Source organism: Caloenas nicobarica, chromosome 16 (genome assembly GCF_036013445.1).
Source record: "Caloenas nicobarica isolate bCalNic1 chromosome 16, bCalNic1.hap1, whole genome shotgun sequence".
Classification (NCBI taxonomy): Eukaryota; Metazoa; Chordata; class Aves; order Columbiformes; family Columbidae; genus Caloenas; species Caloenas nicobarica.
The window spans coordinates 6,436,927-6,460,655 of record NC_088260.1 but is presented as its reverse complement, the minus strand read 5'-3'; the positions used below and the strand labels follow the sequence as shown (position 1 = coordinate 6,460,655).

The following is a 23,729-nucleotide window of genomic DNA, read 5'->3' as shown; positions in this document are numbered from 1 at the left end:
CCAGAGCATTTTCCTCTGTGAACACATACAGAAACTCGACCTTTTAAAATCTGTGCTGCTTTTCAGCCCGTCTGCTGCTGGTTTACAGTGAAAAAGGCTTCCTCGGCAGCTCCTGGCACACCTAAGCACAGATCTCAGCACCACTGACCAGCCCACTGAGTGCTGAGGCAAGTGCCTTGATCTGCGCATCCACCCTCTGCCTTGGCACTGCCATGGTGAGGCAGAGCTGGGATCATTAATTTGCAAAATTATGTGAATTACATGTAATTCCTGATTAGAGCAATTCATGATTCTGAGTTTGCAAATTGGCTTTTCATGTGGCATAAATTGCATTTGCAAATACACATGCAATATCACATTTATGACTTCCAATTTCCTCTCGGTTTTTAGAGCTCAGCCATTAAGGCTACAATGATCTTAAATGGGCTGCAAACATCTGGAAGATGCAGCATCATCCTAAAACCTCACACTGCCAGGACGGAGTTTATGTAGGCTGTACCTGAACCACCAGTTCCTTCTCTTGCTCACTTGGGCTTCCTTCTTTTCCATAAGAATACTAACCCCCTCTGCATGCCGCTCATTTCCCATGTCCGTCCCCTTGCAGAGGATGCAGAGCTCCCAGGGACAACAGGAGCCGCTGCACACCATGGCCAGAGTTTGAGCATTTTAGGCTATTTTCTCAGGGTTTATTAATCTTTTTTTTTACTCACTCACTTAAAAGAAAATGGGTGGTTACAAAGTGCTGTAACTGGAGCGATGCTCAGTTCATTACCCTCAACTGTTTGGGGTGATTAAAACCTACTTGGAGAAGTCGAGCAGGTAATTTGTTTCCTCAGCACCTCAGCTGCAGAGGAATGGAAGGTGTTTTTCTCTTAAAGCCAATGATTCTTTTTATACATCTGGCTCAGTGTGATCTCCAAACAGCTGCTGCCCAGTCCACCCATCGCCCTCCTCACCCAGCAGACACAGCTCCCCGTGTCCCAGGGACTGGCCAGGCATGGAGGGGACCAGACGCTGCCCCTACAGCAATGAAACCTCTTCCCCTCCATCCCATGGCCAGAACCAGGACCTTTCTGGTACACATGGAAATGTCAGAGGGTTATGATCATCAGCCTTCACTTTCCTTCCTGAATTGCATCCCCTTCCTGCTATTTTTTTTAACTCCTTCGGTGAGAAAATCTCCTCCTCCTGGGACCATCATTTCCTTCTCTAGGCCCTTCTGCCACCCCTGTGCCAACCAAGGATCGGATGGGCAGAAATATTCCCAAACACAGTTGTCTCCAGCTGCAGGGACAGCCAGCGGCTGCTCCCCACGGGAAACACAAAGCTCTGCCATGGAGACATTCAGCAGTTTGCATCCTGCAAAGCTGTTATTCAAAATGCTGTTTCTGTGCCCAACCTCAGCCCATGTTGACGGATTGTCTGGTCAGTCTATTCACACATCTGGAGAGCTGCTCTCACAGCAACACGTGCCCTGTTCCCCTTCCGCCAGCTGAGAAATAACCTTTGTGTTTGCATAAAGCTTGGGCAGCTGTTACTGAAATGATATTAGACATACTGATCGGATTCACTGCTGGGTTTATGGCCAAGCGCTTTTCTACCTGCCCAGCTCTGGGCTCCTCCAGAGCAACCCCCTCCAAAACCAGTCCTTGGGACTGGCCTTGCCCCTGCCATGATCACACTAAAACTCCAGACAGTTTAATCAGAGAGAAAAGCATCTCCAGGACCTTTCATTAAATACCAGCTTCCACTTCACTTTGTGTAATGGAATTTTCCCACTTGGGAAGAATAAATTGAAATCCCCCCAAAAATGCATAATGCATGAACTTCTAAACAACATTAGTTTGCTGTGCTACACCATCTGTTAAATACCTGCATAAAATGGAATGCTTCAGCCTTATTAAGAAACAATGCTATATTTCTAGCCATATGGATTTTGATTAATGGAAATGTAGCATTTTAGCGAAGTTTTTATTCTCGAGGAGGTTTGTGGGCTGGTGGTAGGATGTATTGGCTTTTGAGAAAGTCGTCATGAATGCCATTAAAAATTGTTTAAATTTAAAGGACGGCATAATTGTGAGGCATTGTTAACACATGCGGAGTCCCTCCATGGAAGGGGTCCCTCAGCATCACCCACCACAGTGAGCTTGGGTGTGGAGTGCGGGGACCTGCCAAACAGCCCCAAATCACCCGGCTAAGGGCATGGGGGCTGGGAAAGCGCCAGGCAAGGACTGTGCATCATCAGCCCCAACATGGGATATTCAGGGAACACTGAGAGACTAATTAAGTGCAGCATTACAGCATGAGCTCTGTAATGTTTAAGAAAGAACTCATGAGTGCCAAAAATGGCCATTCCCACTGCCTGCCCCGGGCATTCCCTGCCCTGGCTGACCAGGTGGTGGCACAGATACGGACATAGGCACGGATACGGACATGGACATGCCATCGGCCACGTCAGGCCGAGCTCACCTTCCCCTTCTGCCCCAATACAGGTGGGAACAGCTGCTGCTCACAGATGTTATTTATGCAGAACTATTATCACAATTATACATGTATGTTGTTGGAATCGTTCATGCCTTCTGATTAGTTTGTTACCAGGGGAGATGTAGAGTGCAGATTAATTAGGGAGCGGTTTCGGAGGACTGGCATCGTTAGCGCAGCCCGGGTGCTCAGCATCGTGCGATGCACATGCACAGACAGCCTGGGGATGGACACCCCAATGTCACCCCTGGCCCATGGCAGGGCACCCTGTGGGACCCCAGCTCACCCCAGGGCTGGGGATGTCCTTGTCCTGGGGGCACCAGCACAGCACCTGCCTGCAGCCACTCGCTGATCACTCGGTGCCGGCTGTGAACTGCACCTAAACCACAGCAACATGCTGTGGTCCCGCTCCTGCCTCACAGCATCCCTATGGCAACGCCTCCACACCCGGCACCACTGGAGCACCTCACAGACAGAGAACGCACCCAACAGAAGGTAATTAACAGGGCTGCGGGGAAAGGAAAAAAATGCTTAAGCACTGTTGGCTTAATTACGGAGACGTGCTCCTCACAAGGAGACCCTCGGCAGTGCAAGAGGCACTTCTCACCTTGGCTGGGGCAGCATGGTGCTCGCACAGCACTGGGTCACCGTGACACTCACACAGCACGGGGTCACTGCGATGCTCACACAGCACTGGGTCACCGTGACACTCACACAGCGCGGGGTCACTGCGATGCTCGCACAGCACTGGGTCACCGTGACACTCATACAGCGCGGGGTCACCGCGACGCTCAGACAGCGTGGGGTCACCGTGATGCTCACACAGCGCGGGGTCACCGTGATGCTCACACAGCACGGGGCCACCGTGATGCTCACACAGTGCGGGGTCACCGCGACGCTCAGACAGCGTGGGGTCACCGTGATGCTCACACAGCGCGGGGTCACCGCGATGCTCGCAGAACAAGAGGAAACTGCTTGCCCAGCGCACCATTCAAACCAGGAGATCCACACATCCCCTTTGGCTGGGGTGAAGGGTGATGATGCTGGGAGGGGCAGGGGGACACCCACACCCCCACAGTCACCCACCTGCCTGCGCAGCCGCTGCAGCTCCGCGGCGCTGGCCGCAGGGTCCGCAGGGGCCGCCAGCAGCAGCTGCAGGTCGGCGAGCAGGGCTCGGGTCCGGCGCAGGTCCCGCCGCAGCCGCTTCTCCACATCGAAGTCACGGTGGCCGATCTGGAGTGGGGAGAGGGGGTGTGCTGAACCCTGCCACCCTGCAAAACCCCTGTTGGACCTTTCCCTCCTGCCCCGAGGCATTCATTCCTCACATAACGTGGGAACTGGGAAATATTTTGGTAATGCTGAAGTCATGATGCAAGCAGATATTAAATATCTATGTGTAGATATTGCAATTTTCCCTCTTTAACAAATAAAAATAATTTAACACTTAAAGAAAAGGAAGAAAATAAATTACATAAACATCAAAACTAGAAGATTCCACCAAAACACCACATTTTCTCCTCAGCAGAAAGCTGTTCCTCTGAAAACATTAGCCCACTCTTGCTCTCCATCAGCCACATGCCTGCCCAGCAACCACACCTGGGGCCAGAGGGACAGCCTGGCCACAAGACAGGGGACACAGGCAGACACTGCAGGTCCCCAGAGCCACAGCACCCTGTCCTCGCGGCCACCGGGGACTGAGACCCTCCTGGAAACTCCCCTGGCCGAGGGGTAGGGGCAGACCCAGAAGATGCGGGTCCAGCATCTGTGTTGAGAACTGGCACAGAAAATACAAAAGTCATTGCATGAAAGAAAAAAAAAGCCATAAAAAACTCTCTGCCCCTTTGGGGAAAAGAGTGATGAAGGCAGGAGTAAGCCCAAAGGGGAAAGAGAAAAAAAAAAAAGGAAAACACTCATGAGAAAAGCTTCGCTAGGAGTTATTTACACATCTCTACCGCAAAGCATTTGGAGTTCCGCCAGCCGCAGAGGGACAAACCCGATGCTGCCGTGGTTGGTGGGGAGGCAGGAACCCCTCGCGCGTGAACTCCCCGCAGCGCTGGTGGAAAATAACGCTGGGAGGTTCTGGAGCTCGGCCCTGGGCAGCGGATGTCAGCACGGTACCCTGAAGTCTTTCAAAGAAGGGAAGTAGGAAGTACCTTAAAAAAAATACCCTCTACTCTCCCCCTTGAAGCTGAGAGCAACCATGGTTAGAAGGATAAAAGAATTAGAAAAACACCAAATAAACAGGGACATGGTTTCAGTGCTTGATTTCAGAGTAATTGAAGTTTTACAGCATTTTCCATTTAGTCTGTTTTCTGAGGCTCTTCTTGTCTCAAACCCGTTCTCCTATTTTCTGTTCACTGGCTAAAATTAATTCTGCGGATTTGACCTTGTAACCTGGTTTAGAGCTGGCTGGCATTTGCTGGAACCAGAAATCGTTGGCATCTCCATTTCCTTAATTAGTTTTCTGGCTTGACTTTTTTTTTTTTTTTTTTCCTTTTTAATAAACTGCTCTGAAGCACCCTGTCCACTGTAAATCAGACAGCATTTACAACCGCGCTGCAGCGCGGCAGATCTGCCGTTATCCCTGCCATCCCCACAGACTGTGTCTTGGCCGCCGTTCAGCATCGCTTTCCCGTAGCTCAGGGTCTGCCGCCGCAGACGATGGATTTTGTATCGGAACTGGAAGCAACCGGTGCAGCAGCCGCCGCCTCCCACCATTGCAGCCCAGTGTTTTTTAAGTTATAAAGCTGGGATTTCATTTAATAGCTGCTTTCGAGGCTCTGGCTGTATTTCACACTCATTACAGCGATACCCAGACACATTGTGCCACCTCCTGTCCCCACAGCAGGGTCGGGGGCTGCAGGGCAGTGCCTGGGGACAGTCCCAGGGAGGAGAAGGTGCCTTTCCCCGAGAGCCCCGAGCTCCTGCTGCCTCCTCATCCATCCGAGTTCTCCTCCGCTGAGCAAGCGGGACGCGCTGGACCGAGAGGCAGTTATAATAATACCTTGCTTTCTTACAGCAAGATTTATTCTGACAGTTCCCCAAACATTTTATAAGTGTAGAGAACATTATGGATAAGCCTCGTCAGAACATTTTGTGTCTCCCTGAAATATGCCCAGCACTGCAGAGCTGCGCAGCTCCCAGGTTCGTCCTGCTTGATGAACACACGCAATCGCCAAGCCTGCTGAAATGCTGAGATCCAGCCGGCTGGTGCTAATGGCCAGAGGATGCGCTGCTTAATTAGCATGACTACGGCTAATCAGCTCCCCCTCTCCTGCACGTGCAGGGTGAGTTGCAATGGGATGGGGCTGTGCAAGGGCAGGTGGAGGCACCGAGCTGGTACCGTCCTCAGCCCTGGCAGCACCGTGTCCCCAGGGAAGGGCCAGGCAGGATGTCGCTTGGTCACCCGAGCTCCTTCAGCAGGAGCTGGTGCATGACACGGCCCCAGGCCCAGCTGTGCAGCGATGCTGAGCGATGCCCAGGCTGATACACGCTGTTCAATGAGGCTGCGTTCAGCCCTGAACCTTCCCATTGAACAGGGAGCAGCTGTCTGTGCTTTTCCCATTCTCTGCGCTTCAATCACTGCCACAGACACACTAGAGAGTGAAAAAGGATTTGTTCAACAAATGTGTCTGGGACAGAATTCCTCTGCAAAGAGCAGAATCTGATAAGCTGCTTTTCTGGGCAGCTGGAGCTGCTCCAGCTTTAGTCCTGGTTAGTTTGACTCCCATGAAAATACCAGCAAAAACCAGATGCCTCCCCCTGCTTAGATAATTCTGTAGAATACTGAACAGTTCCCCTCCCTGCATCCTTGGTGGGACTGACTGCCTCCTGTTTGATGCCCACAGTTCCAAAACCCCCCTGGCAGCCGGTGCCCACTGCGGCACTCGCTGCTGCTCTGGTGGGTTGGGAAGAGGTGAGGGACAGAGGGAATTGCAGCCGCCTGCACGTGCGTGAACAGCCAAGCTGTCACCCCCTCCGCATTCATGCTCGTTTTTTTACAGGCAGTGTTTTGAGCCAGTGAAGTAGCTCAGCTGTCTGGGTGGCAGCAGCAGGAGAGTGGAGCACGCTTGTCCCTGCCATGCTGTCCCCAGGGCGGGCACTGTCCCCTTACCTGCTCGCACAGGGTGGCGATGAGCCCCTCCAGGTCCTGCTTCTCGTGCAGCACCATCTGCTTCTCCTCGTACTCCTGTTCCAGCTGCATCTCCAGCTGCTGGAGCTGCGTGCAGAAGACAACCTTGGTCACACTCAGAGCCCAGCCAAAGCCCCGCACCCTAGCAAGAGCACAGACACCACCATGGTGGGGACCCAGCCACCGCCGGGAGAGGGGGCACAGCAAAGCTGCCATCACTGCAGCCGGCACTGCAGACCACGGATGGGCCACGTCTCCCAGAGCCCCTGCTGTCCCTGAGGGAGTGCAACTGCTCCTGGCCAAGAGGAGCAAGGGGAAGCAGTCCAGGAGCCGGCAGGACTTTTGGGACACAATGGGCTATTTAAGCCATGCTCAGAGGTCCCCAAGAGCTGTCCCTGCAGCTCTGGAGCAGTAACACAGGCCCTCCAGCTGAGCTAGAAGAGAGGTCGGCTCTGATCCCTGCGGGTTTCCTCAAGCCATCCCACGACTATGACCCAAGCAGCATGCTTCTTGCTCCAGCTCTCCACCAGTGAGGAGGTGACAGTGGCTTCGTGGAGCAGACGTGCCATAAAGGCAGGATTTGTGCTGCTGCCGAGAGCCAGTGCTGAGCGCAGGAGCCACCATCCCTCTGCCTTCGCTTGAGCATCATCGTTCTGCAGTGCTGCAGCCGCAGTAAGAGCTTTGCAGGAGGGAACCGGACCCGGCACGGCACCGCAGAGCTGTGTGTGCAGCTGTGAGAGCTCCAGTGAGTCCAGCCGGGGATGAGGGTGGTAGAAATGTGCGACCAAAGTGAGCCAGCTCAGCCCATAGCCTGCTCCTCCCCTGCGAGCAGCTGCGGCTGTGCCCTGGCACAGCTCCTGGCGCCCTCCCTGCCCCAGCCACCTCCTGTACCCAGTTGCTGCCCAGAAACAGGGGTTAAAAAGGGAATGGGAGCAGGCTGCTAAATATCGATTGCTCTCTGGAGTGTCTCTGCCATTTACTCATTTGGAAAATGATACTCAGGCTGCGCAGGGTGAGGGAGGGGATGAACAACACGCTACCAGCTGAGAGCAGCCGCAAGGCACAGCATCGCTCCCTGTGCAGGGTAGTTAAACAGGCAGGGAGGTGCAGAAGGGAAGGCAGGACCCTGGGAGGAGCCCTGAGCAACGTGTCCCCATAACCAGCCCAGAGCTGCAGCAAAAATGGACCAGTGGAGAGCGGGGAGCACAGCACAGAGCTGCTGCTGCCCCATCCAGCAGCAGAGCAGCACCATAGGAAGGGAATGCGGGGGGATGACAGCGGTTGCACCCACCAGCAGCGTTTGCACCCCAGAGCAGCACCGCTGGGCACACAGCCTTATGGCTCAGGGCACAGCTATGTGCTGACAGCAGCAAGAGGACCAGAGATTGCCTCGTTTACCTCCCCATTTGTTCTGCCTTCCTAAAATAGCACATGCAAAGCCCCACCAACCGCTTCATTAAGCCTCAGCAATGTCAATTCACTATTGACAGCCAGGTGTGCCCCAGGCCTGATGGGAACTGGCTCCTACCACACAGTCCCGCAGCCCCAGAGCAAACACCCTGGGTATCTCATCCATGTTTGCACGCCACTGACTTCGCAGCCCTGCTGAAAGGGGGTTTTCTGTTCATTATCACCAAACTCAAAGCCCCGGCTGGCTGGCGTTAGTGCCCTTGGTGTGACACTGGTGTCACCCAGAGCACCGTGCCCACATGCTGCGTCACATGTGGCTGTCACACACTGTCCCCAGCAGCCCCTCCAGTGCAACAGGGACTCGCCCCCGACCCACAGCCTGGTTTTGCACCCAGGGCTGTGACGGGGCTTATGCCAGGCTGGTGGTGGGAAAGCAGCTCTGACCCCTGCACCACTCCCCGGGGAGGAGGGACCCCAGGAATGGACCATGGACAAGGAGAGCCCTGAGGAGCATTGTCCTCCCCAGTGTTGACCTACCCTCTTCTGGCAGGACTGCCGCACATCCTCCAGCTCCTCGTCCTTGTCCTCCAGCTCCTTCTGGTGCATCTGCTTCATCCGCTCTATCTCCAGCTCCAGCCTCTGATGCAGCTGCAAGATGAATGCGCAGTGGCTGCTCACAGCCGTGGTGGGACAGTGAAGGAGCAGGGAGGGACATCCCTGGGGGCAGCTACGCTACCTGCTCCAGGTGATCCACAGCAGCTGTCTGCCGCTCCAGCTCCTTCCTCTGCTCGGCAGCGCTGGCCTCCAGGTCCCAGAGCTGCGTCCTGAGTGTGGGCACGGCGCGGGCATCCAGGGCACCGGGGGTGCTGAGCTCCTGCACCCGGCCGGCCAGCACCGTCACCCGCTGCGCCAGGCCGGCTGCCTCCGCCTCCTTCTGCTGCTCGCGGGGCAGAGCAGGGGTCAGCAGCCAGCCCCGAACACGGGAGAAGGGCTTTGCACACCCACCCCTCGCTCTTCAAACTCAACCCTTTTCCAACAGCACCATCAGAAACACCCCGGAGGCTGATGCACCTTGCGGGGGACTCAGCGGGCACCTGGTGCAGCATCACCCCATGGAGACACAGACCTGCAGCTTCTTGCAGAAGAGATTGTGGGTAGAGGCGCAAAGAGGAGCATGAATGACTCCAGTGATAATGATGGTGGGCCTGATTAGCTAAACTGAGGGATGGCCATCACTTTTTTCAAGTGATAGCCTTTCTTCTGGCAGAGGATAATGTTATTTAAATACATCATGCACAGCCTAGAAATGCGCTAAAAGAAATTGGAATCAAGCTGCTGGGTTTGTGCCTGACTGCCTCTTCTATAATTGCAAAGATAATGGCTTTGCTCTGAGAGCTGCTCCCGGAAACTGGACATAATGCAGCAAAGTGGGGTATTTTCTTCTTACCTCTAAGCTCTGCTGGAGTTTGCCCATCTCCCATCGGATGCTGGTGTTCTCCTGTGCCACTTTTTCACGGAGCCTCTTCTCAAAGGCAGACTCCCCGAGGGCCTGGGCTAACTGCAGGTCAAACCTGGGGGAAAAACACACATTTCCCTCTCCCGTGTGGGTCTGCAATGGCAGCTTGGCTGCCTCTGGCCAGGGGGGCTGTGCTGAGGCAGGGAGACAGGTGAGCAGCTTCTCCCAGCACTGGACTTTCCAAGTGCTTTTGAGAAGACAAGAAAAAGAAGCCTATTCCCCGCAAAGTGCTGCTGTCATTCTCTGAATCCCTAATTACTCCATGCAAGTGCCAGCTGTGGGCCATGGCCAGCGTGGAGCAGCAGCCATGTGCACACAGGTGGTTGCCAAGAGCAGAGCGCAAAAAACTGTTGCAGTCACCTGCTACCGACTTCAAATACCCCAAATGGTGCCTGTGTACAGGCAATAGCCCTCAGCCCCCCGCAACATGGGCAGCTCTGGATCCAGGGCCACCAGGACTCTGCGATGCCACCAATGCCCAGAAAGGTGGTGGATGCCCCATCCCTGGAGACATCCCGGGCCAGGCTGGACGGGGCTCTGAGCAACCTGAGCTGGTGAAGATGTCCCTGCTCATGGCAGGGGTGGGACTGGATGAGCTTTGAAGGTCCCTTCAACCCAAACCATTCTGTGATTCTGTAATTGTACTGGGAGCGATTTCATTTATGGAAGCGCGTTCCAGTCACACAGCAACGGGATGTAAAAATAACCTCCTGGATTAGTGCAACCTCCAGCAGATGAACAGAGCAGCCCATCCAGGAACTCCTCTCACCCCAGGTCACCCTGAGCATCCCTGTCGCCTGCCCTCCCACTCTGGCAGCCCCAGCCCTCCTGCTTGCTCCCACCAGCCTTACTTCTTCTGCCTCTTCTCCAGCTCGTGGCTGCGGCTCTGCTGGCTCTCGGCAAGCACTCGCGCGTCCTCCAGCTCACAGACCAGCCGCCGGCACCGCCGCCGCAGCTGCTGGGACACCTTCCTGGCCACCTCGCAGGCTGCCTGTGCCTCGCCGAGCTGCAGGCAGGGATGACGGTGAGACCCCACGGCACAGGGACCCCGTGGCACAGGGACCCCCAGGGCACAGGGACCCCGCAGCTGCTCCCACCCAGGGCTCAGCCTCACTCTGACACGCAGAGATAGGTTACTCAGAGATCTTCTACCAAACCAGGACAAATGTATGTGCTCTGACCCCTCAGGCCCCAGTCATCCTCCTGTGGCCCCGCAGCATCCCAGTCCTCCTGCTGAGTCAGCTAAGCTGCCCCAGGGGCAAATGCTTGATCCTGTTTCTCTGCCAAAAGCAGCACCTGGACCGAGCAAGCTGGATCCCCCAAGGATTTGCATCGTGTTTGGGGCAGAGAGACACCAGAGCTCTCACCAGCCAGAGAATAGAGTTGTTAAGCAATGACTTTAAACAAGCAAAATCTTGCATTAATGAAGCCTGTAATTCCAGACTAACTATCTGAAAGCAAATGGGCTGTTTTGCTTTACCCAAGCCCCTGAGACCGGGCTGCTTTTCTTATTACTTTTTAATGTACCATGAATCATATTCATGTCCTTGTTTTATGTTTATGAGAAGTGACCTGACTCCCAGAGACTGCTCAGAGAAGCACGTTGGCTTTTTCCTCCTCGTGGCAAAGCTCAGGCATCGCCATCTCTTTACTTTAGCAGGTCTTCGCATGGCAGATGGTATGAGCACAACCCAGCCAAGTATCCAAAAGCCAGACTGACACCAAGACCCACCACTGAGCCGTTCTCCATCCCCAGCTTCCCACTCTGTGCTCATGCTTGTGCTTGACCAAGGTTGAATTTTGCCATGGTCTGGTGCAAAAGTAACTTTTTAAGCTGGAAGGAAGCTTTGGGGTATTTATTCTTATACCAGCAGAAAACAGCTGATTTTGAGAGCATCACCAGTAAGCAGCCACATTTCCACAGCTCAGCCCTGCAAAACTTCGCCTGGCCAGGAGCAAGGAGAGGACACGCGGCTCCAGACCTGCTCCTTGGTGTCATCCTGGGGAGCCCCTGTTCCCTCCAGCGCCCAGGGCCGGCAGCACTTGCCTTTTGCTCAAGCCCGGTCCTGGCGCCCAGCTCAGCCTCCAGCCGCTGCTCCAGCTGCGCCAGCCGCTTCTGCAGGAACGAGATCTCGGTCTGCGCGCAGTCGAACCGCACTTGCCACTCATCCTCTGCCAGAGAGAGATCCGGAGAGGGGTGCTCAGCCCCGGCCAGCCCAAGCAGCCGTGCCAGGGTCAGACGGGCGAATGCAGAACTGCGGCTCCCGTACGGGAGCAGAGCACAGCTCTGCTTTGTGCATCCAGGGCTGCCTCAGCTCGCATAGCACACATACCACCCTAGGCACAGCAAGCATGCCCATCCCACCCCACCCCATTTTTGTTTTATCAGCCTCCCCATCACTCCAAAACATGCTTCAAACCTCCTTTGAGCTGCTGGGAGTGCCAGGTGGTACCAGAAGCACCCTTAGGCAGCATCCCTGCTGCATCCCCAGCCCTGTCCAAGAGCCGTATGCCACCGAGCTGTGACTGCCAGCTCTGGACAGACAAGCAGTGCAGAGGGTGGTAAAAACACACTAGGGCGGCCAGAAACTGGAGGAGCAGCACTGCCTGGGCAGGGGGCAAACCTCTGCCCATTGCAAGAGGCTTTACTGCTGTGCTGGAGTGGCCGTGCTGGCCCCGCAGGTCAGGCTGGATACCCAGAGCAAGCACCATCACCAAACAGACTCCCCTACCTCCTCCAGAGCCACTGATCTTCATCTCACGCAGCTGAACTAGCTGCTGGGCCTCTTCCAGCTGCTTTTCCACCAACTCCAGTTTCTTCTGCACTTGGTCGTGTTTGCTCTGAGGAAAGCCGGGGAAGGAAGGGAGCAGATCTACCTTGTTCCAGGGCACTGGGGTCCAGCCAGGCTGTGCTGAGAGTGTGGGATCACCACCGGCACAGCTCAACGGCTTGGGACCCTCCTACCTGCAGCTCCTGCAGCTCACGGGCACCCCGCAGCCTCTCTGCCCGCTCCCCATCCAGCACCTGGCAGGCGACGTCACCCTTGTACCGTTCGTCTGACAGCTCTGTCGTCAGGTCGATGATCTGGGGGGGACATGGAGACAGGCTGGACATCGCCGTGCATGTCAGCCCCATCAACTCCAGCATCCCGACTGCTCTCATTTGGCAGCTGCCTGTGCTTAGGGGATGTGGTAAGTGCACATCGTCACCAACCAGTGTCACCACTGGGAGCCCAGGCAAAGAGCAGCTGCTGCTGGAGCCCGTGGCTGAACGCCCACATGGCTGCCTGTGCAAACACCAGCAACCTGCTGCCTGCACTGCACTGCCTGCAGTGCTCATCAGACTTCTGCATCATTCTAGTTGATTAGCATTAGGTTTCATTTAGAATCATAGAATCATTTTGGTTGGAAAAGACCTTTAAGATCACAGAGTCCAACTATCAACCCAACACTGCCAAGTCCACCCCTAAGCCATGTCCCTAAGAACCTCATCTCCATGAAATGTTTAATCTGTTAACCCCATGTTTGAAGACCATATTCTTCAAAGCACAGCAGTCAGGAGAAAATACTTGGAAATACAACGAAGATAGCGGGACACTTGTGTGCACTGTCCCCGTGGCATTAGCATTTGTCCCATTGAACAGAGTCATTTCTGGTGCCTGCAGAGGTCGGCAAGCCTGCAGTCCTGAGAGCGTGATGAGAACACAATACGCCTGTGTGTGATTTCCCATTCTAATTACACCCTTTTGCAGCAGAAGAGATGACATTCACACTGCCACTTTTCAGCCCCTTACACTGCACTGGTGGCAGCACAAGGTGACATCTGTCCTTGCTGGAGGGGACCTGAGGCTTTCCCGGGGACACCCTGGGTATGGCCCATCCCCAGGGTATCTGGGTGCTGCCATCAGGCTCCGCAGCCCCTCCAGGTCCCAATCAGAGACCCTCTGGCTGTGGTGACTCTGCCAGCAGCTCAGCAGCTGCCTCCTGCCCAACCCTCTGCTGGTCACGGCTCCTCCTGCCACAATGCAATTGGTTCTCATATTTATCCCAATATGGCTTAATTTCCAACTCAACCAAGCAGGGCTGTGGCAGAGGCTTTTTTTGTGCTCTACCTTGCTTTCCAGCTTCTCTGCCGTCTGCCTGAGCTCGCTGCACGCCTGCTCGGATTTTTCCAGCTTTCTTCTCAACGCCGCCAGCTCCTCCTAGGGAAGATTGAAAAAAAAAAAAGCACATGGAGAGCTCCAGCATCTTCAGTTTATTTATGAAAATCTTGTTTTCTGTTAAAAATAAGTGGGAGAGACATAACTGCCTTATTAATAAAATTTACCAGGCAACTCTGAAGGCTACTCACTGCAAATTGCTGGGACTACATCTCCTGACATGAATTTCATTGGAGGGGCTGTCAGCTTTGGTGTGCCCACAGAGCACATTTTACAAGAAAGAAGCAAACCTCAAAAGCCCAGGATGAACAGCCCAGCATCTGAATTTGCTTGGGGAGCGTTGCTGGGGCCCTGGCAGGCTATCACAGAGCGGTGCAAAGGCACCTTGTTTTCTGTGATTCTTTTTCAGGCAACCTGACTGCAGGGGCAGACAGAGCTGCTCGGCACTGCCGTGTCCTGCTTTGATGTCCAACACGGAGCAGAAACAGAACGCGCAGAGTTGTGATAAAAACAGAGGTTAACAGGCGATGGGGCCTGATGGATCCCAGGCGGGTTTGGAGAGAGAAACAGAGGCTTGGGCAGCTTTTATTTCACCTGAACCAGCCTGAAAGCATCTTATTAGACCCTCACTAAGGCAAGAGGAGGAGCAGGACAACAAAGACGACAGACTAAGCATTTAGTGCAGGTCTCAGAGATGTGGAGGGGTGAAAGGCGCCTTTCCTGGGTCAGCAACAGCCCATTAATGTTTCCCATCACCAGCAGCGGCCCTGATGGAAGCCAGAACAGCTCTGGTGACAGCACAGAGTCCCCTGTATCAAGGATGCATCTGGCTGCCTATCATCTGTCATCCCACAGATTGATGTGGGGAACCTGTCCCCAAGGGGCTCGGCTGAGTACACCCAGCCCCAGAGCTCACAAGGGGCACAGGGAGGACACGGGGACAGTTTCAGCCCTGGGACAGGGCTTCAGCTGTGGGGACACGCTGCATTTGCTACTGTCCCTCTAAGGAAGGAGAGTTATTTCTCCCTCTACAGCTCTGCAAAATACATTACTTGGGGCAAAAAAAAATGCAGTGCTAAGAAAAGATTATGAATTCTGGATGGTCAGAAGAATATCTCTGCCCTGGCAGAAGTCACTGCCAATCTAACCGACCCACCAGGAAGAGTCCCTCAAGCGTTCTGTCCTATCTCATCCCCTCCCATCCCCTCCCGCATACTTCTTTTGCACGGAGCTGCTCCTCCGCAAGGCTGACACTGAGCAGGGGCCGCACGCGGCTCAGCAGCTGCCACCATGGCCAGTTTCTGACGGCCTGGAACACCACCAGGTTCTTCTGAATGCAGCGAACGGCAAGGCGCTGGATCTGCGGGGAGACATGGTGGCCATGGAGCAGCCTGCTCTGCTCACAGAGCTGTGATTTGGATGCTCTGGGTTGCATCGCAGCAGCACCAAGTCGATGCTTTGGTGGGCACAGGGTACCCACGACCCACGGAGTTGATACCTTCAATCTCTTGAACTTCTGGCGGCTGAGGAAGCCCTTGCAAGCAGCCTGGAGCAGGATCAACTTCTGGGCTATCAGCTTGTCGCGCTGCTTCTCCAGCCTGGCAATGACCCCTGGCTTCAGAAAAACCTGACAGCAAGGAACAGAGGATATACCCCCTCAGACAGGGTCTGGCACCAAGAGCCCTACAGCATTTCTGACTGTACACACACACACACAGGTAACAGCAACAGTGCCAGTTCACAGTAGGAAAAACTAAATTTACCACATCATTTTCTTTAACTGAACTTGTCAGGAATGCCTCATAAATGATACAGATTTGCTGATGCCATCAAATTTAGCCCAGTATCGATATCTCAGAGTGTAAGACATCTCTCAGTCATCGCCTTCCAAACCTTTCGGGATATGGGACCAACCGCTCCTGAATATTATGCACCATTTGCATAATACAGCTTTAATAAAAACTGAATTACACTTGTGAAGCTGGTGGCGTACTTAAAGAGCTGCATTTTAAAGATGCCAAATTGAATCAAAGAACAATTCCAAGGAAACTCACTTTCTTGAGATAATGCTATGATTGCTCCACCACCTATTTGATTGTCTCATTAATGTCTGTATTAACTTCACAAGCCAGCGAGTTTTAGAAGATAGTACAAAATCAATGCTCAAAGCGATGGCAAAACTAACTCTATAACAAGATGTGACTGGAGCTGCTATCGCGCTATTGATTAAGTACAAGGGTTTCATAGAAGAGATAATTGCAAACTGCACTGTGCAGGATAAAAGAAAGTTATTTTGCTCCACAGAACTGTTTCATGAATTCTTTCTTTATAGACTCCAAGAGCTGAAGGAAAGCACGCATGCAAAATTAATTTTTCTTTGAGATTATTGCATTTAAGTTCAAGTGTTATTGCTGCGACAACTCTTGCAGCTGCAGCTGCCCAGCTTGGCAGAGCATTAACCCCAGCCCACCAAAACCACATGCTGCCCAAGCTCCTTTTACTCCCACCAGACATCAAAGGTCATCAAGAACTTAAAAGCCAGCAGGCGACAGATTTTGATAAGCAGGTACAGAGTTTACACAGGGTAACATTTTTAGGTGCAAATTAGGAGCATTCTGCTTTGATTTTTGGTGAGATTTGTTTTCCCAGCCTGCTGGGTGCTGTGGGGAGCAGCAGTTTGGGAAGTTTTGGGCAGTGCCCAGTGCAGGGCTGGCTGTGCCATGTGCACCGGGAGCACCAGGGAGCAGAGACCAGAGCCACTGTACCTGGCTGCGTCCGATGGCAATGCTCTTCTTCTCCAGATCCAGTGCCTGGAAGAGCTCCTCGATTGCCTGCGGAGAAGGAGCATGTCAGTCTGAGAACATTTACACCCCGGCACGAGGCTGCTGAAATGGGGCACAGAGATCCCCGGGCCTTACGGGAAGGCAAGAGCCCATCCCAGCACCATCCAGCCAGGGTGCAGCTCCACCACAAGCTTTCAGCACTGCCCTCCTGCCTGGCTCGCCAACAGCTCAGCCCATGGAGATGAAGGAAGGGGGAAAAGTGCTGATTCCCTATCCAAGCCTGCCAGCACAGGGCTGAGCCCCTGCAGGGAGGCAAGCAGGAGATTAGTCCTGAGCTGTACAAGAAGTCTGAACTCAATTGCTCTGAGCTTTGGACCAACATGCAAACATAACAGCCAGCAATCCCGCACACTTCCCCAGGGCAGCAAACACTATTTGGACAAATAGATGGTTTGAAAACCCCAGAGCTACAGAAACCATGACAAAAATCCTTCGCTAATACTTCAATCCATACAACAGCCTCCAGCCGTCTCACATGTCTCTTCCGCAAAGGACAAAACTCATGTGAGAAATATTTTGGCAGTCACTGGGAGCACCTCACTGCAGCAGAAACACAGCCCTGGCCCTCGCCAGCAGCCAGGCACACAGCGGGGTGAGGAGGAGGGAGCAGGGGAGTACATGGGGACACGGACCTGCACAGGGACACAGACCTGTATGGGGACACGGACCCACAAGGGGGACAATCCCATTCCATGCACAACAGTGGGGCGTGTGGCCACAGGGTCTGTTCTTGCTGCCCCATTGCCGGCGCTGCAGACGCGCATCCCCAGTGCTCCAGCGGCCGAGGCGATGCCGCTGAGCGGGAATCAGACTCCAGCCAACAAACCCACATGGCAACAAGCTCCGGGGAGGATGGGATTTTACAAATCCCCTGCTTACACGCAGTTGACGAGAGACCCTCTGCCTCCTCGCCGCATTTAATAACAGTATTGACCTTTGCTGACTGTCAAACTTGTCTTATTAAATCCCAAGGTCTTAACTGAATTTGCAGACACTGCCTGGCAGTTTGCACAACAGAGCACGTGCCCATGTTTAATTCATCTCCTCTCAGCTTTTCCCGGCTCTCTGTGTTCCTCGGCTCCCTAACAGCCTGTTCCAGAGGCAGGGGCACTTCTCCCCAGTTTTTGCTACAAATTTATTATGAAACAAATAAAACCAGCAAATCTCTGCCTTCATTCCTGAGCTCCTTTGACTTTGGCTTTGTGAGACAATGCAAGGAGCCACCCTGGGTGCTGCTTGACAGGTGCCTGAAGTGATGCTCCACTGGGTCCCTGGGAATGCTGCCTGGCTTGTCCTCAGCCAGCTGTTTTTTGGGGGACCCAAGGCAAGAAAAAGGGTGCAGCCACAGCAGGCCAGAGCAATGCATGGATCCTGTCCTCCACACAAGCCTCCAGTCCCACAGTTTGTGCCCTGTCCAGCAAAACAAGACCTTCCAGGCATGCAGCCAGAGCACCAAGGACTGAGGCACAGCCCTCAGCAAGAAGGATTTTCCATGCCTTTTCCTCTTGAGTATTAAAAAGCAGCAATAACTGGCTTAATTTCCAGGCTGATTTCTCCAAGTCCTCTCCACGGTGCAATAAGGTTGGCAAATGCAGCCCACACCAGGCATGTTTACTGCCTTTGCAAAAATTGTCCTCAGGGAGAGGAACTCCAGGGTGAACTGAGCATGGCTGCTGTGCCAGGAGCTGCTGTGCAGGCTGCTGGGGACCCGCGTGCCCCTGCGCTCAGGTGTGTTTGGGACGGGTGAAGAGGAGCAGAATGAAAAGCCAGCCCCACAACCCAGCGCTGCACCTGCTGCCAGATCCCTCCCGACCCAGGGAGCTCCCACCGCCCGGAGCCCGACATACGGGCTGATCTCACAGACCCCAAACACCATCGCCATTTCTCAGCAGCGCTGCAAACACTGGTGTGCTGCCCTGAGCCTTGCTGAATGTGGACACACCTTGCTCTCGTCCGGCACCTCGTAGGCAGATGTGTGCTTCTTCATGACATCCGGAGCAAGGACCTGGAAGCGCCGTCGAAACTGAGTGAGGAGTAGGCGATCTGCATATCCTGGAGACAGACAGACATAGCTGGGGCTGCACCAGCCCAGGGGCACGTGGCTTGTATCAAAATATCAGGGAGGGAACCAGCAGTGGGGAGCGGGGGAGCTGCCCCACACTTCACGTCATGCAAGAGATTTCTGTGGTCCTCCCGCACGGGTCCCTCTCCCCTGCCATAGAATGTGACCCCAGTCGGTGCAGGTCCAGCCTGATGCATGATGCTCCAAGGGGAGCATGGGGGAACCTCACCAGAACTGTGTGCCCAGCAGCAGTGCCTGCTACGGGCAGGAACGGGGCCAGGAGCCCCTGCAAAACCAGCAATAAACATCCAGGGGCTTTCTGAAGTGGGGCTGGCAAGAGGCAGATGATGAGGAAAGTGTGGAAGGGCCAAGCCAGCAGCACGCAACACCGGCACAGCACATGGCACACGGCAGCAGCAGAGGTCGGGCGTACCGATGCGGTGCAGGCGCAGGGCATCCAGGAGCTGTGTCCCCTCCAGCTGGGCTTGCAGTGTCGGCACGTCCAGCCGTGGGGCTTCATCGGGCGGCTGGGGGGACACTGGCCCCTCCATCCCTGGTCCTGGGACGAGGCAGTGGACAAAGTGCAACTGGGACCGTCGAAGCAGGTTGGTGAGTGCATCCTGCCAGGCAAGCAGAGGTCAGCGGGTACTGAGGGGACAAAGGGGCAGCACATAGTGGTGATGGGAAACGCTCCCCATGTCCCTGCTGCAGGGTGTCTGGGCAGGTACAGCAGTCAGCCCCAGAGCTCAGATGTGTGTTAGGAACAGCTTTGGTCAGAGCTGAGCCTGAGGGGCAGGTCATAGATTCTCAGCAGGACCCTTCTTCCTGATGTCCCATGTTTTTGGTTGATGGGCTACAAAATGTTACCAAGGCAGAGGGTTGCTGGGTAGAGGTTTGCGGGGGACAGCCACGACCACAGTATGGGCTGACTGGGAGTCTATGGAGACTGAGCCTCGTCTCCTTGGGAGAGTTTCGGCACCTAATTATGGCTGAGCTCAGCAGGAGTTTGGCACAATCACAGCACGGAGGGCTGGTCCACTGATCCCAGTGCTTAAGAGGATTAAGGGGCAGCTGAGCAAGGTGTGTGTAACCTCCTTTACGGTTTGTTTGCCTGGGATGCTTTCCCCAAGTGACAGCAGCGCTGGGGAGGCTTGTGGCCACCCATGGCCAGAGCAGCATCCCAGGCCAAGAACCCTGCGGGACACAGAACCGCAATGGTGAGCCCAGGGGAAGGTGCCTGCAGGGAATGCAGGTCCCCTCGTGAAGGGACAGTGTGTCTAAGGCAGGGTCTGAGTGCAGGGTCAGGATACGCAGTGCTGCAAACACCCTGACCTGCACCCAAGAGGGTCCCGATGCCCCGGCGCCCACACTCACCGCCTGCAGCTTGAGCTGTGCACACACCGACCTCTTCCTCACGGCGGCAAAGCTGCTGGCGAAGGTTTTCCTGAGGCAGGCATTGCGGTGCAGGGCGGCCTGGGACCGTCCCTCCAGCCCCCCCATGGCACGGCAGCCCAGTGGCACCCGTGGCCGCACCAGCTCCTGCACAGCGGTTCTGTGGGGACAGCAATGGGACGGGGCTGCAGTGTGGAATCTCTGTGGCCCAGCCCCTGAAATGGGGATGCAACACCCAGCACCTGAATCTGGCATTGGTGCTGCCGCAGGGCACCCAGCCGTGGAGAAGAGCAGGGTGCCGGGACACCCCCTACCCCTCCGTCCCTCTCTGATTCGGACACCGAGGTCATCATCGCTATTAAAACTTTCCTGAGCTGGAGCCCGACACAAACAAGCTGAGAGTGTTTAAGCAGAAGGTTAAAATCATCCCGTGTGCTGAGACATCTGCAGCAGCTTGATTACATTTCAATTCCAATTTAGTTTACAAGGTTCCTCGATGAGGTGGGGAAAACCCGAGCGGTCGCTACACGGGGAGATGCCCTCGGCCAGTGACGTGTCACAGCCCCGACCCACATCGGATGCCGGACCCCGCAGCACGGTGGAGCTGAGGACATCACAGGGTCCTCCCTGTGTCCCCTGTTGCCCACACCTGCAGGCAGGGATCCCCTCAGACATCCATGGCCGGGACCTGCTGATGGCAGAACCCACCAGCTCTGACAGAACGCTGCTCACGGCAGCACCGATCACCTGCTCACTCCAGAGCTGCTGCGATCACGACACATACATCTGGTTTTCAGTCAGCCCAAGGGCTCCATGGCTGGAAGTCAAATCACTTGACATCCACTCCCCCTGCCTTCACTAAACTCTCCAGATTCCCACAAAGCTGGGCTGAAAGCTGGGGGTTTTTCCAACTTTCTTATAGGTTTTTTCCCCCAGGCAGAGCTGGAGGCTGGCCTTGGCCAGGCTGTGGATCCTCTGCTTCCCATTGGGATGCCTTACAACCCTGCACCTTCCCCACCACCAACCATCTCTGGGAGCTGGGGCAGGTTTGCAATCTCCAGCTGGAGCAACACAGCTCACAGTGGGATCCACCCCAAACCACTCTCAGGGGCACGAGGAGAAGCGCCAAGGCCGTAGCACATGCCCCTTGTACTTACACCTTGGACTGCTGCAGCACCTGGATGGCATTTTCTGCTGAGAGGTTGAGTTTGGCTTTGTTGAGCCAGCCCGTGAGGTCGTAGCGCACAGGATCCGTGCCCAGCTGATGGCAGATCTCGAAGTGCAGCGCCTGCTCACACCTCCGCATGTAGCCATCCCCTGTGATGGCACCCCAGAAGAAAAGCCCAGGGAGAGATTTAATTTGCTTCGTAATTTCCTAGATTTCTAAAGCTGAATGGCAATGCCAAAGGATGGGCAGCTGAGCTGAGCCAGACTTACCCTCCTGATCAGGTCCCTTCATGGCGAAGTAGGAGCAGAGACGGTCGAAGGCAGCGCTGTCCCCAGAGCCTGGGACCAGCACCTCCTCATCCAGGATCCAGAGCAGCCCCTTGCGATCAGTGCCTGGGCTGCCAGGCAGCACCGGTGGCTGTGGGGGAAGACAGGCTTTGGTCATGGTCCCCACCACCTCTGTTCAACCATGATCCCTGCCCAGAGCAGCGTCAGGAATCTCTCCTGGCCTGAGCCAGCTCTGAACATCACCCGTGACACCTCTGCAGTCACACAGTGTCCCCGAGGGACTGGTCACCCCAGTTCTGCAGCCAGCTTGGGAGGGGTTCTCGGGGCACAGGGTTTGACTGGGAAGGGTGCTCGTGTTTTAAAAAGCCAAAAAAGGTCCTGGTTGATGCTCTGCCCTCCCCTGCAATACCTTGGGCTGCTCTGTGCAAAACACAGGGCGAGGTCCCACTCTGCCCCTGAAATCCTCACCCCTCTGAGCACAAAGGTGCTCCAAGCATGGCCAGAGCAAGGAGCTGCCATGGGGACAAGGGACAGGTTACCTGGGAGCAGCTCAGGTCGATGATGGACAGCGTGGCCAGTGGCGAGCGCTCTGGAAGATCAAAAGACACCTCAACATTTTCCTGGAAAACATTATTTAAAAGCTCGCTTCAGTCATGGTATGACATCTGAAAGCCAGGAGGAAATGTGTTTGCATGGTGGGAAGGAGGATGGTGCGAAGATTCAGTGCTGGCGGAGCAGCCACCAGAGACGCCTCTGTTGCGTCGCGGAGTCAGGGCCACATCTGCGGGGACCACTGCGCCCAACGGCTCCTGCAGTGCTTTGGGGATGTCAGACAAGATGCATAAATCACAGATATGACAACAACCGAAGACTTATTGAGAAAGCACCAAGAAAACAATGAATTATTAAATTTGCACCTTGCAGGCATTGTTTCCCAGCACAGCTCCTGCTTACATGTGAACCAGGGATGCTCAGCAAGAGCCAGAGCTGTGACATCTGTCCATGTTAACAGGGATGCAGGGTTTGCTCAGGGATGCAGGTTTGCAGCCCGAGCATGCAGGTGGAGCAGAAAGCAGCAGTGGAGCGCGAGTTTCTTCCTACCCAGGACACGTGCCATCGTCATCCCACGTGTGACCCATCTCTCGGAGGAAGTGGGTCACGGGGGCTCAGGCTCACAGTCACAGATAAATTCAGTGCCCCAGGGCAGCTGTCCTTAGCCAGGACTAAGCCGAGGCACGGCCAGTCTGCCAACCCCGCTACCATTTCAAGCTCGGCCAGTAACTGCGTTTTCATCTCTAGTGAAGAGCACATATGTACTTACTTGGCACAAGTGATGTGTGAATATTAAGCCATGGGAACTGGACTGTTTTCCCAGGGCTAGAGGTATTAAAGTAACTTCTGCAAGCCTAATAAGTTCATCTCTGCTTGTAGATTTTTCCAGCAGCTTATTTCTGCAATAATTTATCATTTTCCTTTCCATTCTCTATTATTCATCACTTAAGGAAAAATTCAGCTGCAGCAACAGAAGGGCACAAAGCCTCCTGAGCTGAACAAGCATGTCCCAAGAGGTGCCCAGACATCCTGGCATCTCCAGAACATCAGAAATACCCAAAAGGATCCACAACTGGGGCAGTGGGGGGACAAGAGACCTGGCTCAAGGCTACTGCTGCATACAGACCTCTCATTTCTGCAACGTCCTCTCAGTTAAAGCTATTGAGTGTGTTTGGTCACACCATGGCAGAGCTCAGGGACCCGCTGGGTCACAGGCAGCCCTGTCCCTGGGTTCTGGGAAGCTCCTCACCTCTCGGTACCTCTCCATTTCCAAAATGAAGGTTTTCTCATAGAAGAGAGCCTGCAGCCGCTCGTGCACGTAGTTGTGGCAGAGCTCTTCAAAGGTGGCCGCTCGCTCAGCCCGGCGGTGCCGCGGGTTGTGGAAGCCCGGAGTGTCCACCACGGCGATGGAGGCCATGGAGAGGTGCTGGGAGGAGAAAGACCTGGGGAAAGAGTCCCGCACAACGTGGGGTTGTACCCGTGACGTGCCTCAGCTCTGCCCTCAGAGGTGACACTGCCTCCTCCCCACGACGTGCATGTCCCCAGCTGGGCACTGTCCCCGCAGCAGGGACCAGCCCAGCGTTCCCCATCCCCTCCATCCCAGTGTCTGCACTCAGGAAGCACCCACACCCCCTGGCACATCCCTCTGCTTGTCCCTTTTGCTTCACCCACCTCTGCTTTGCTCTACTTAAGCTGAGCATCTCATCCCAGCCAGGCTGCTCCTGGC

The 23,729-nt window shown here is 54.8% G+C and overlaps 1 protein-coding gene across 4 annotated transcripts in view; it reads right to left on the bottom strand.

Moving 5' to 3' along the window:
- MYO18B (myosin XVIIIB) overlaps positions 1-23,729 on the bottom strand; it is a 61,030-nt gene that overhangs the window by 19,428 nt on the left and 17,873 nt on the right. For all 4 annotated transcript variants that reach the window (XM_065646132.1, XM_065646133.1, XM_065646134.1 and 1 more), the window contains exons 15-34: positions 23,253-23,445; positions 21,991-22,071; positions 21,434-21,581; positions 21,154-21,313; positions 19,979-20,156; positions 19,038-19,224; positions 18,485-18,594; positions 16,465-16,530; positions 15,198-15,326; positions 14,916-15,059; positions 13,652-13,741; positions 12,505-12,624; positions 12,272-12,380; positions 11,587-11,711; positions 10,391-10,545; positions 9,471-9,594; positions 8,760-8,960; positions 8,561-8,671; positions 6,596-6,700; positions 3,568-3,714 (exon numbers count right to left, since the gene is read on the bottom strand). In XM_065646132.1, coding sequence (XP_065502204.1) covers positions 3,568-3,714; positions 6,596-6,700; positions 8,561-8,671; positions 8,760-8,960; positions 9,471-9,594; positions 10,391-10,545; positions 11,587-11,711; positions 12,272-12,380; positions 12,505-12,624; positions 13,652-13,741; positions 14,916-15,059; positions 15,198-15,326; positions 16,465-16,530; positions 18,485-18,594; positions 19,038-19,224; positions 19,979-20,156; positions 21,154-21,313; positions 21,434-21,581; positions 21,991-22,071; positions 23,253-23,445 — 2,683 coding nt within the window. The remainder of the gene's footprint in view (positions 1-3,567; positions 3,715-6,595; positions 6,701-8,560; positions 8,672-8,759; positions 8,961-9,470; positions 9,595-10,390; positions 10,546-11,586; positions 11,712-12,271; positions 12,381-12,504; positions 12,625-13,651; positions 13,742-14,915; positions 15,060-15,197; positions 15,327-16,464; positions 16,531-18,484; positions 18,595-19,037; positions 19,225-19,978; positions 20,157-21,153; positions 21,314-21,433; positions 21,582-21,990; positions 22,072-23,252; positions 23,446-23,729) is intronic.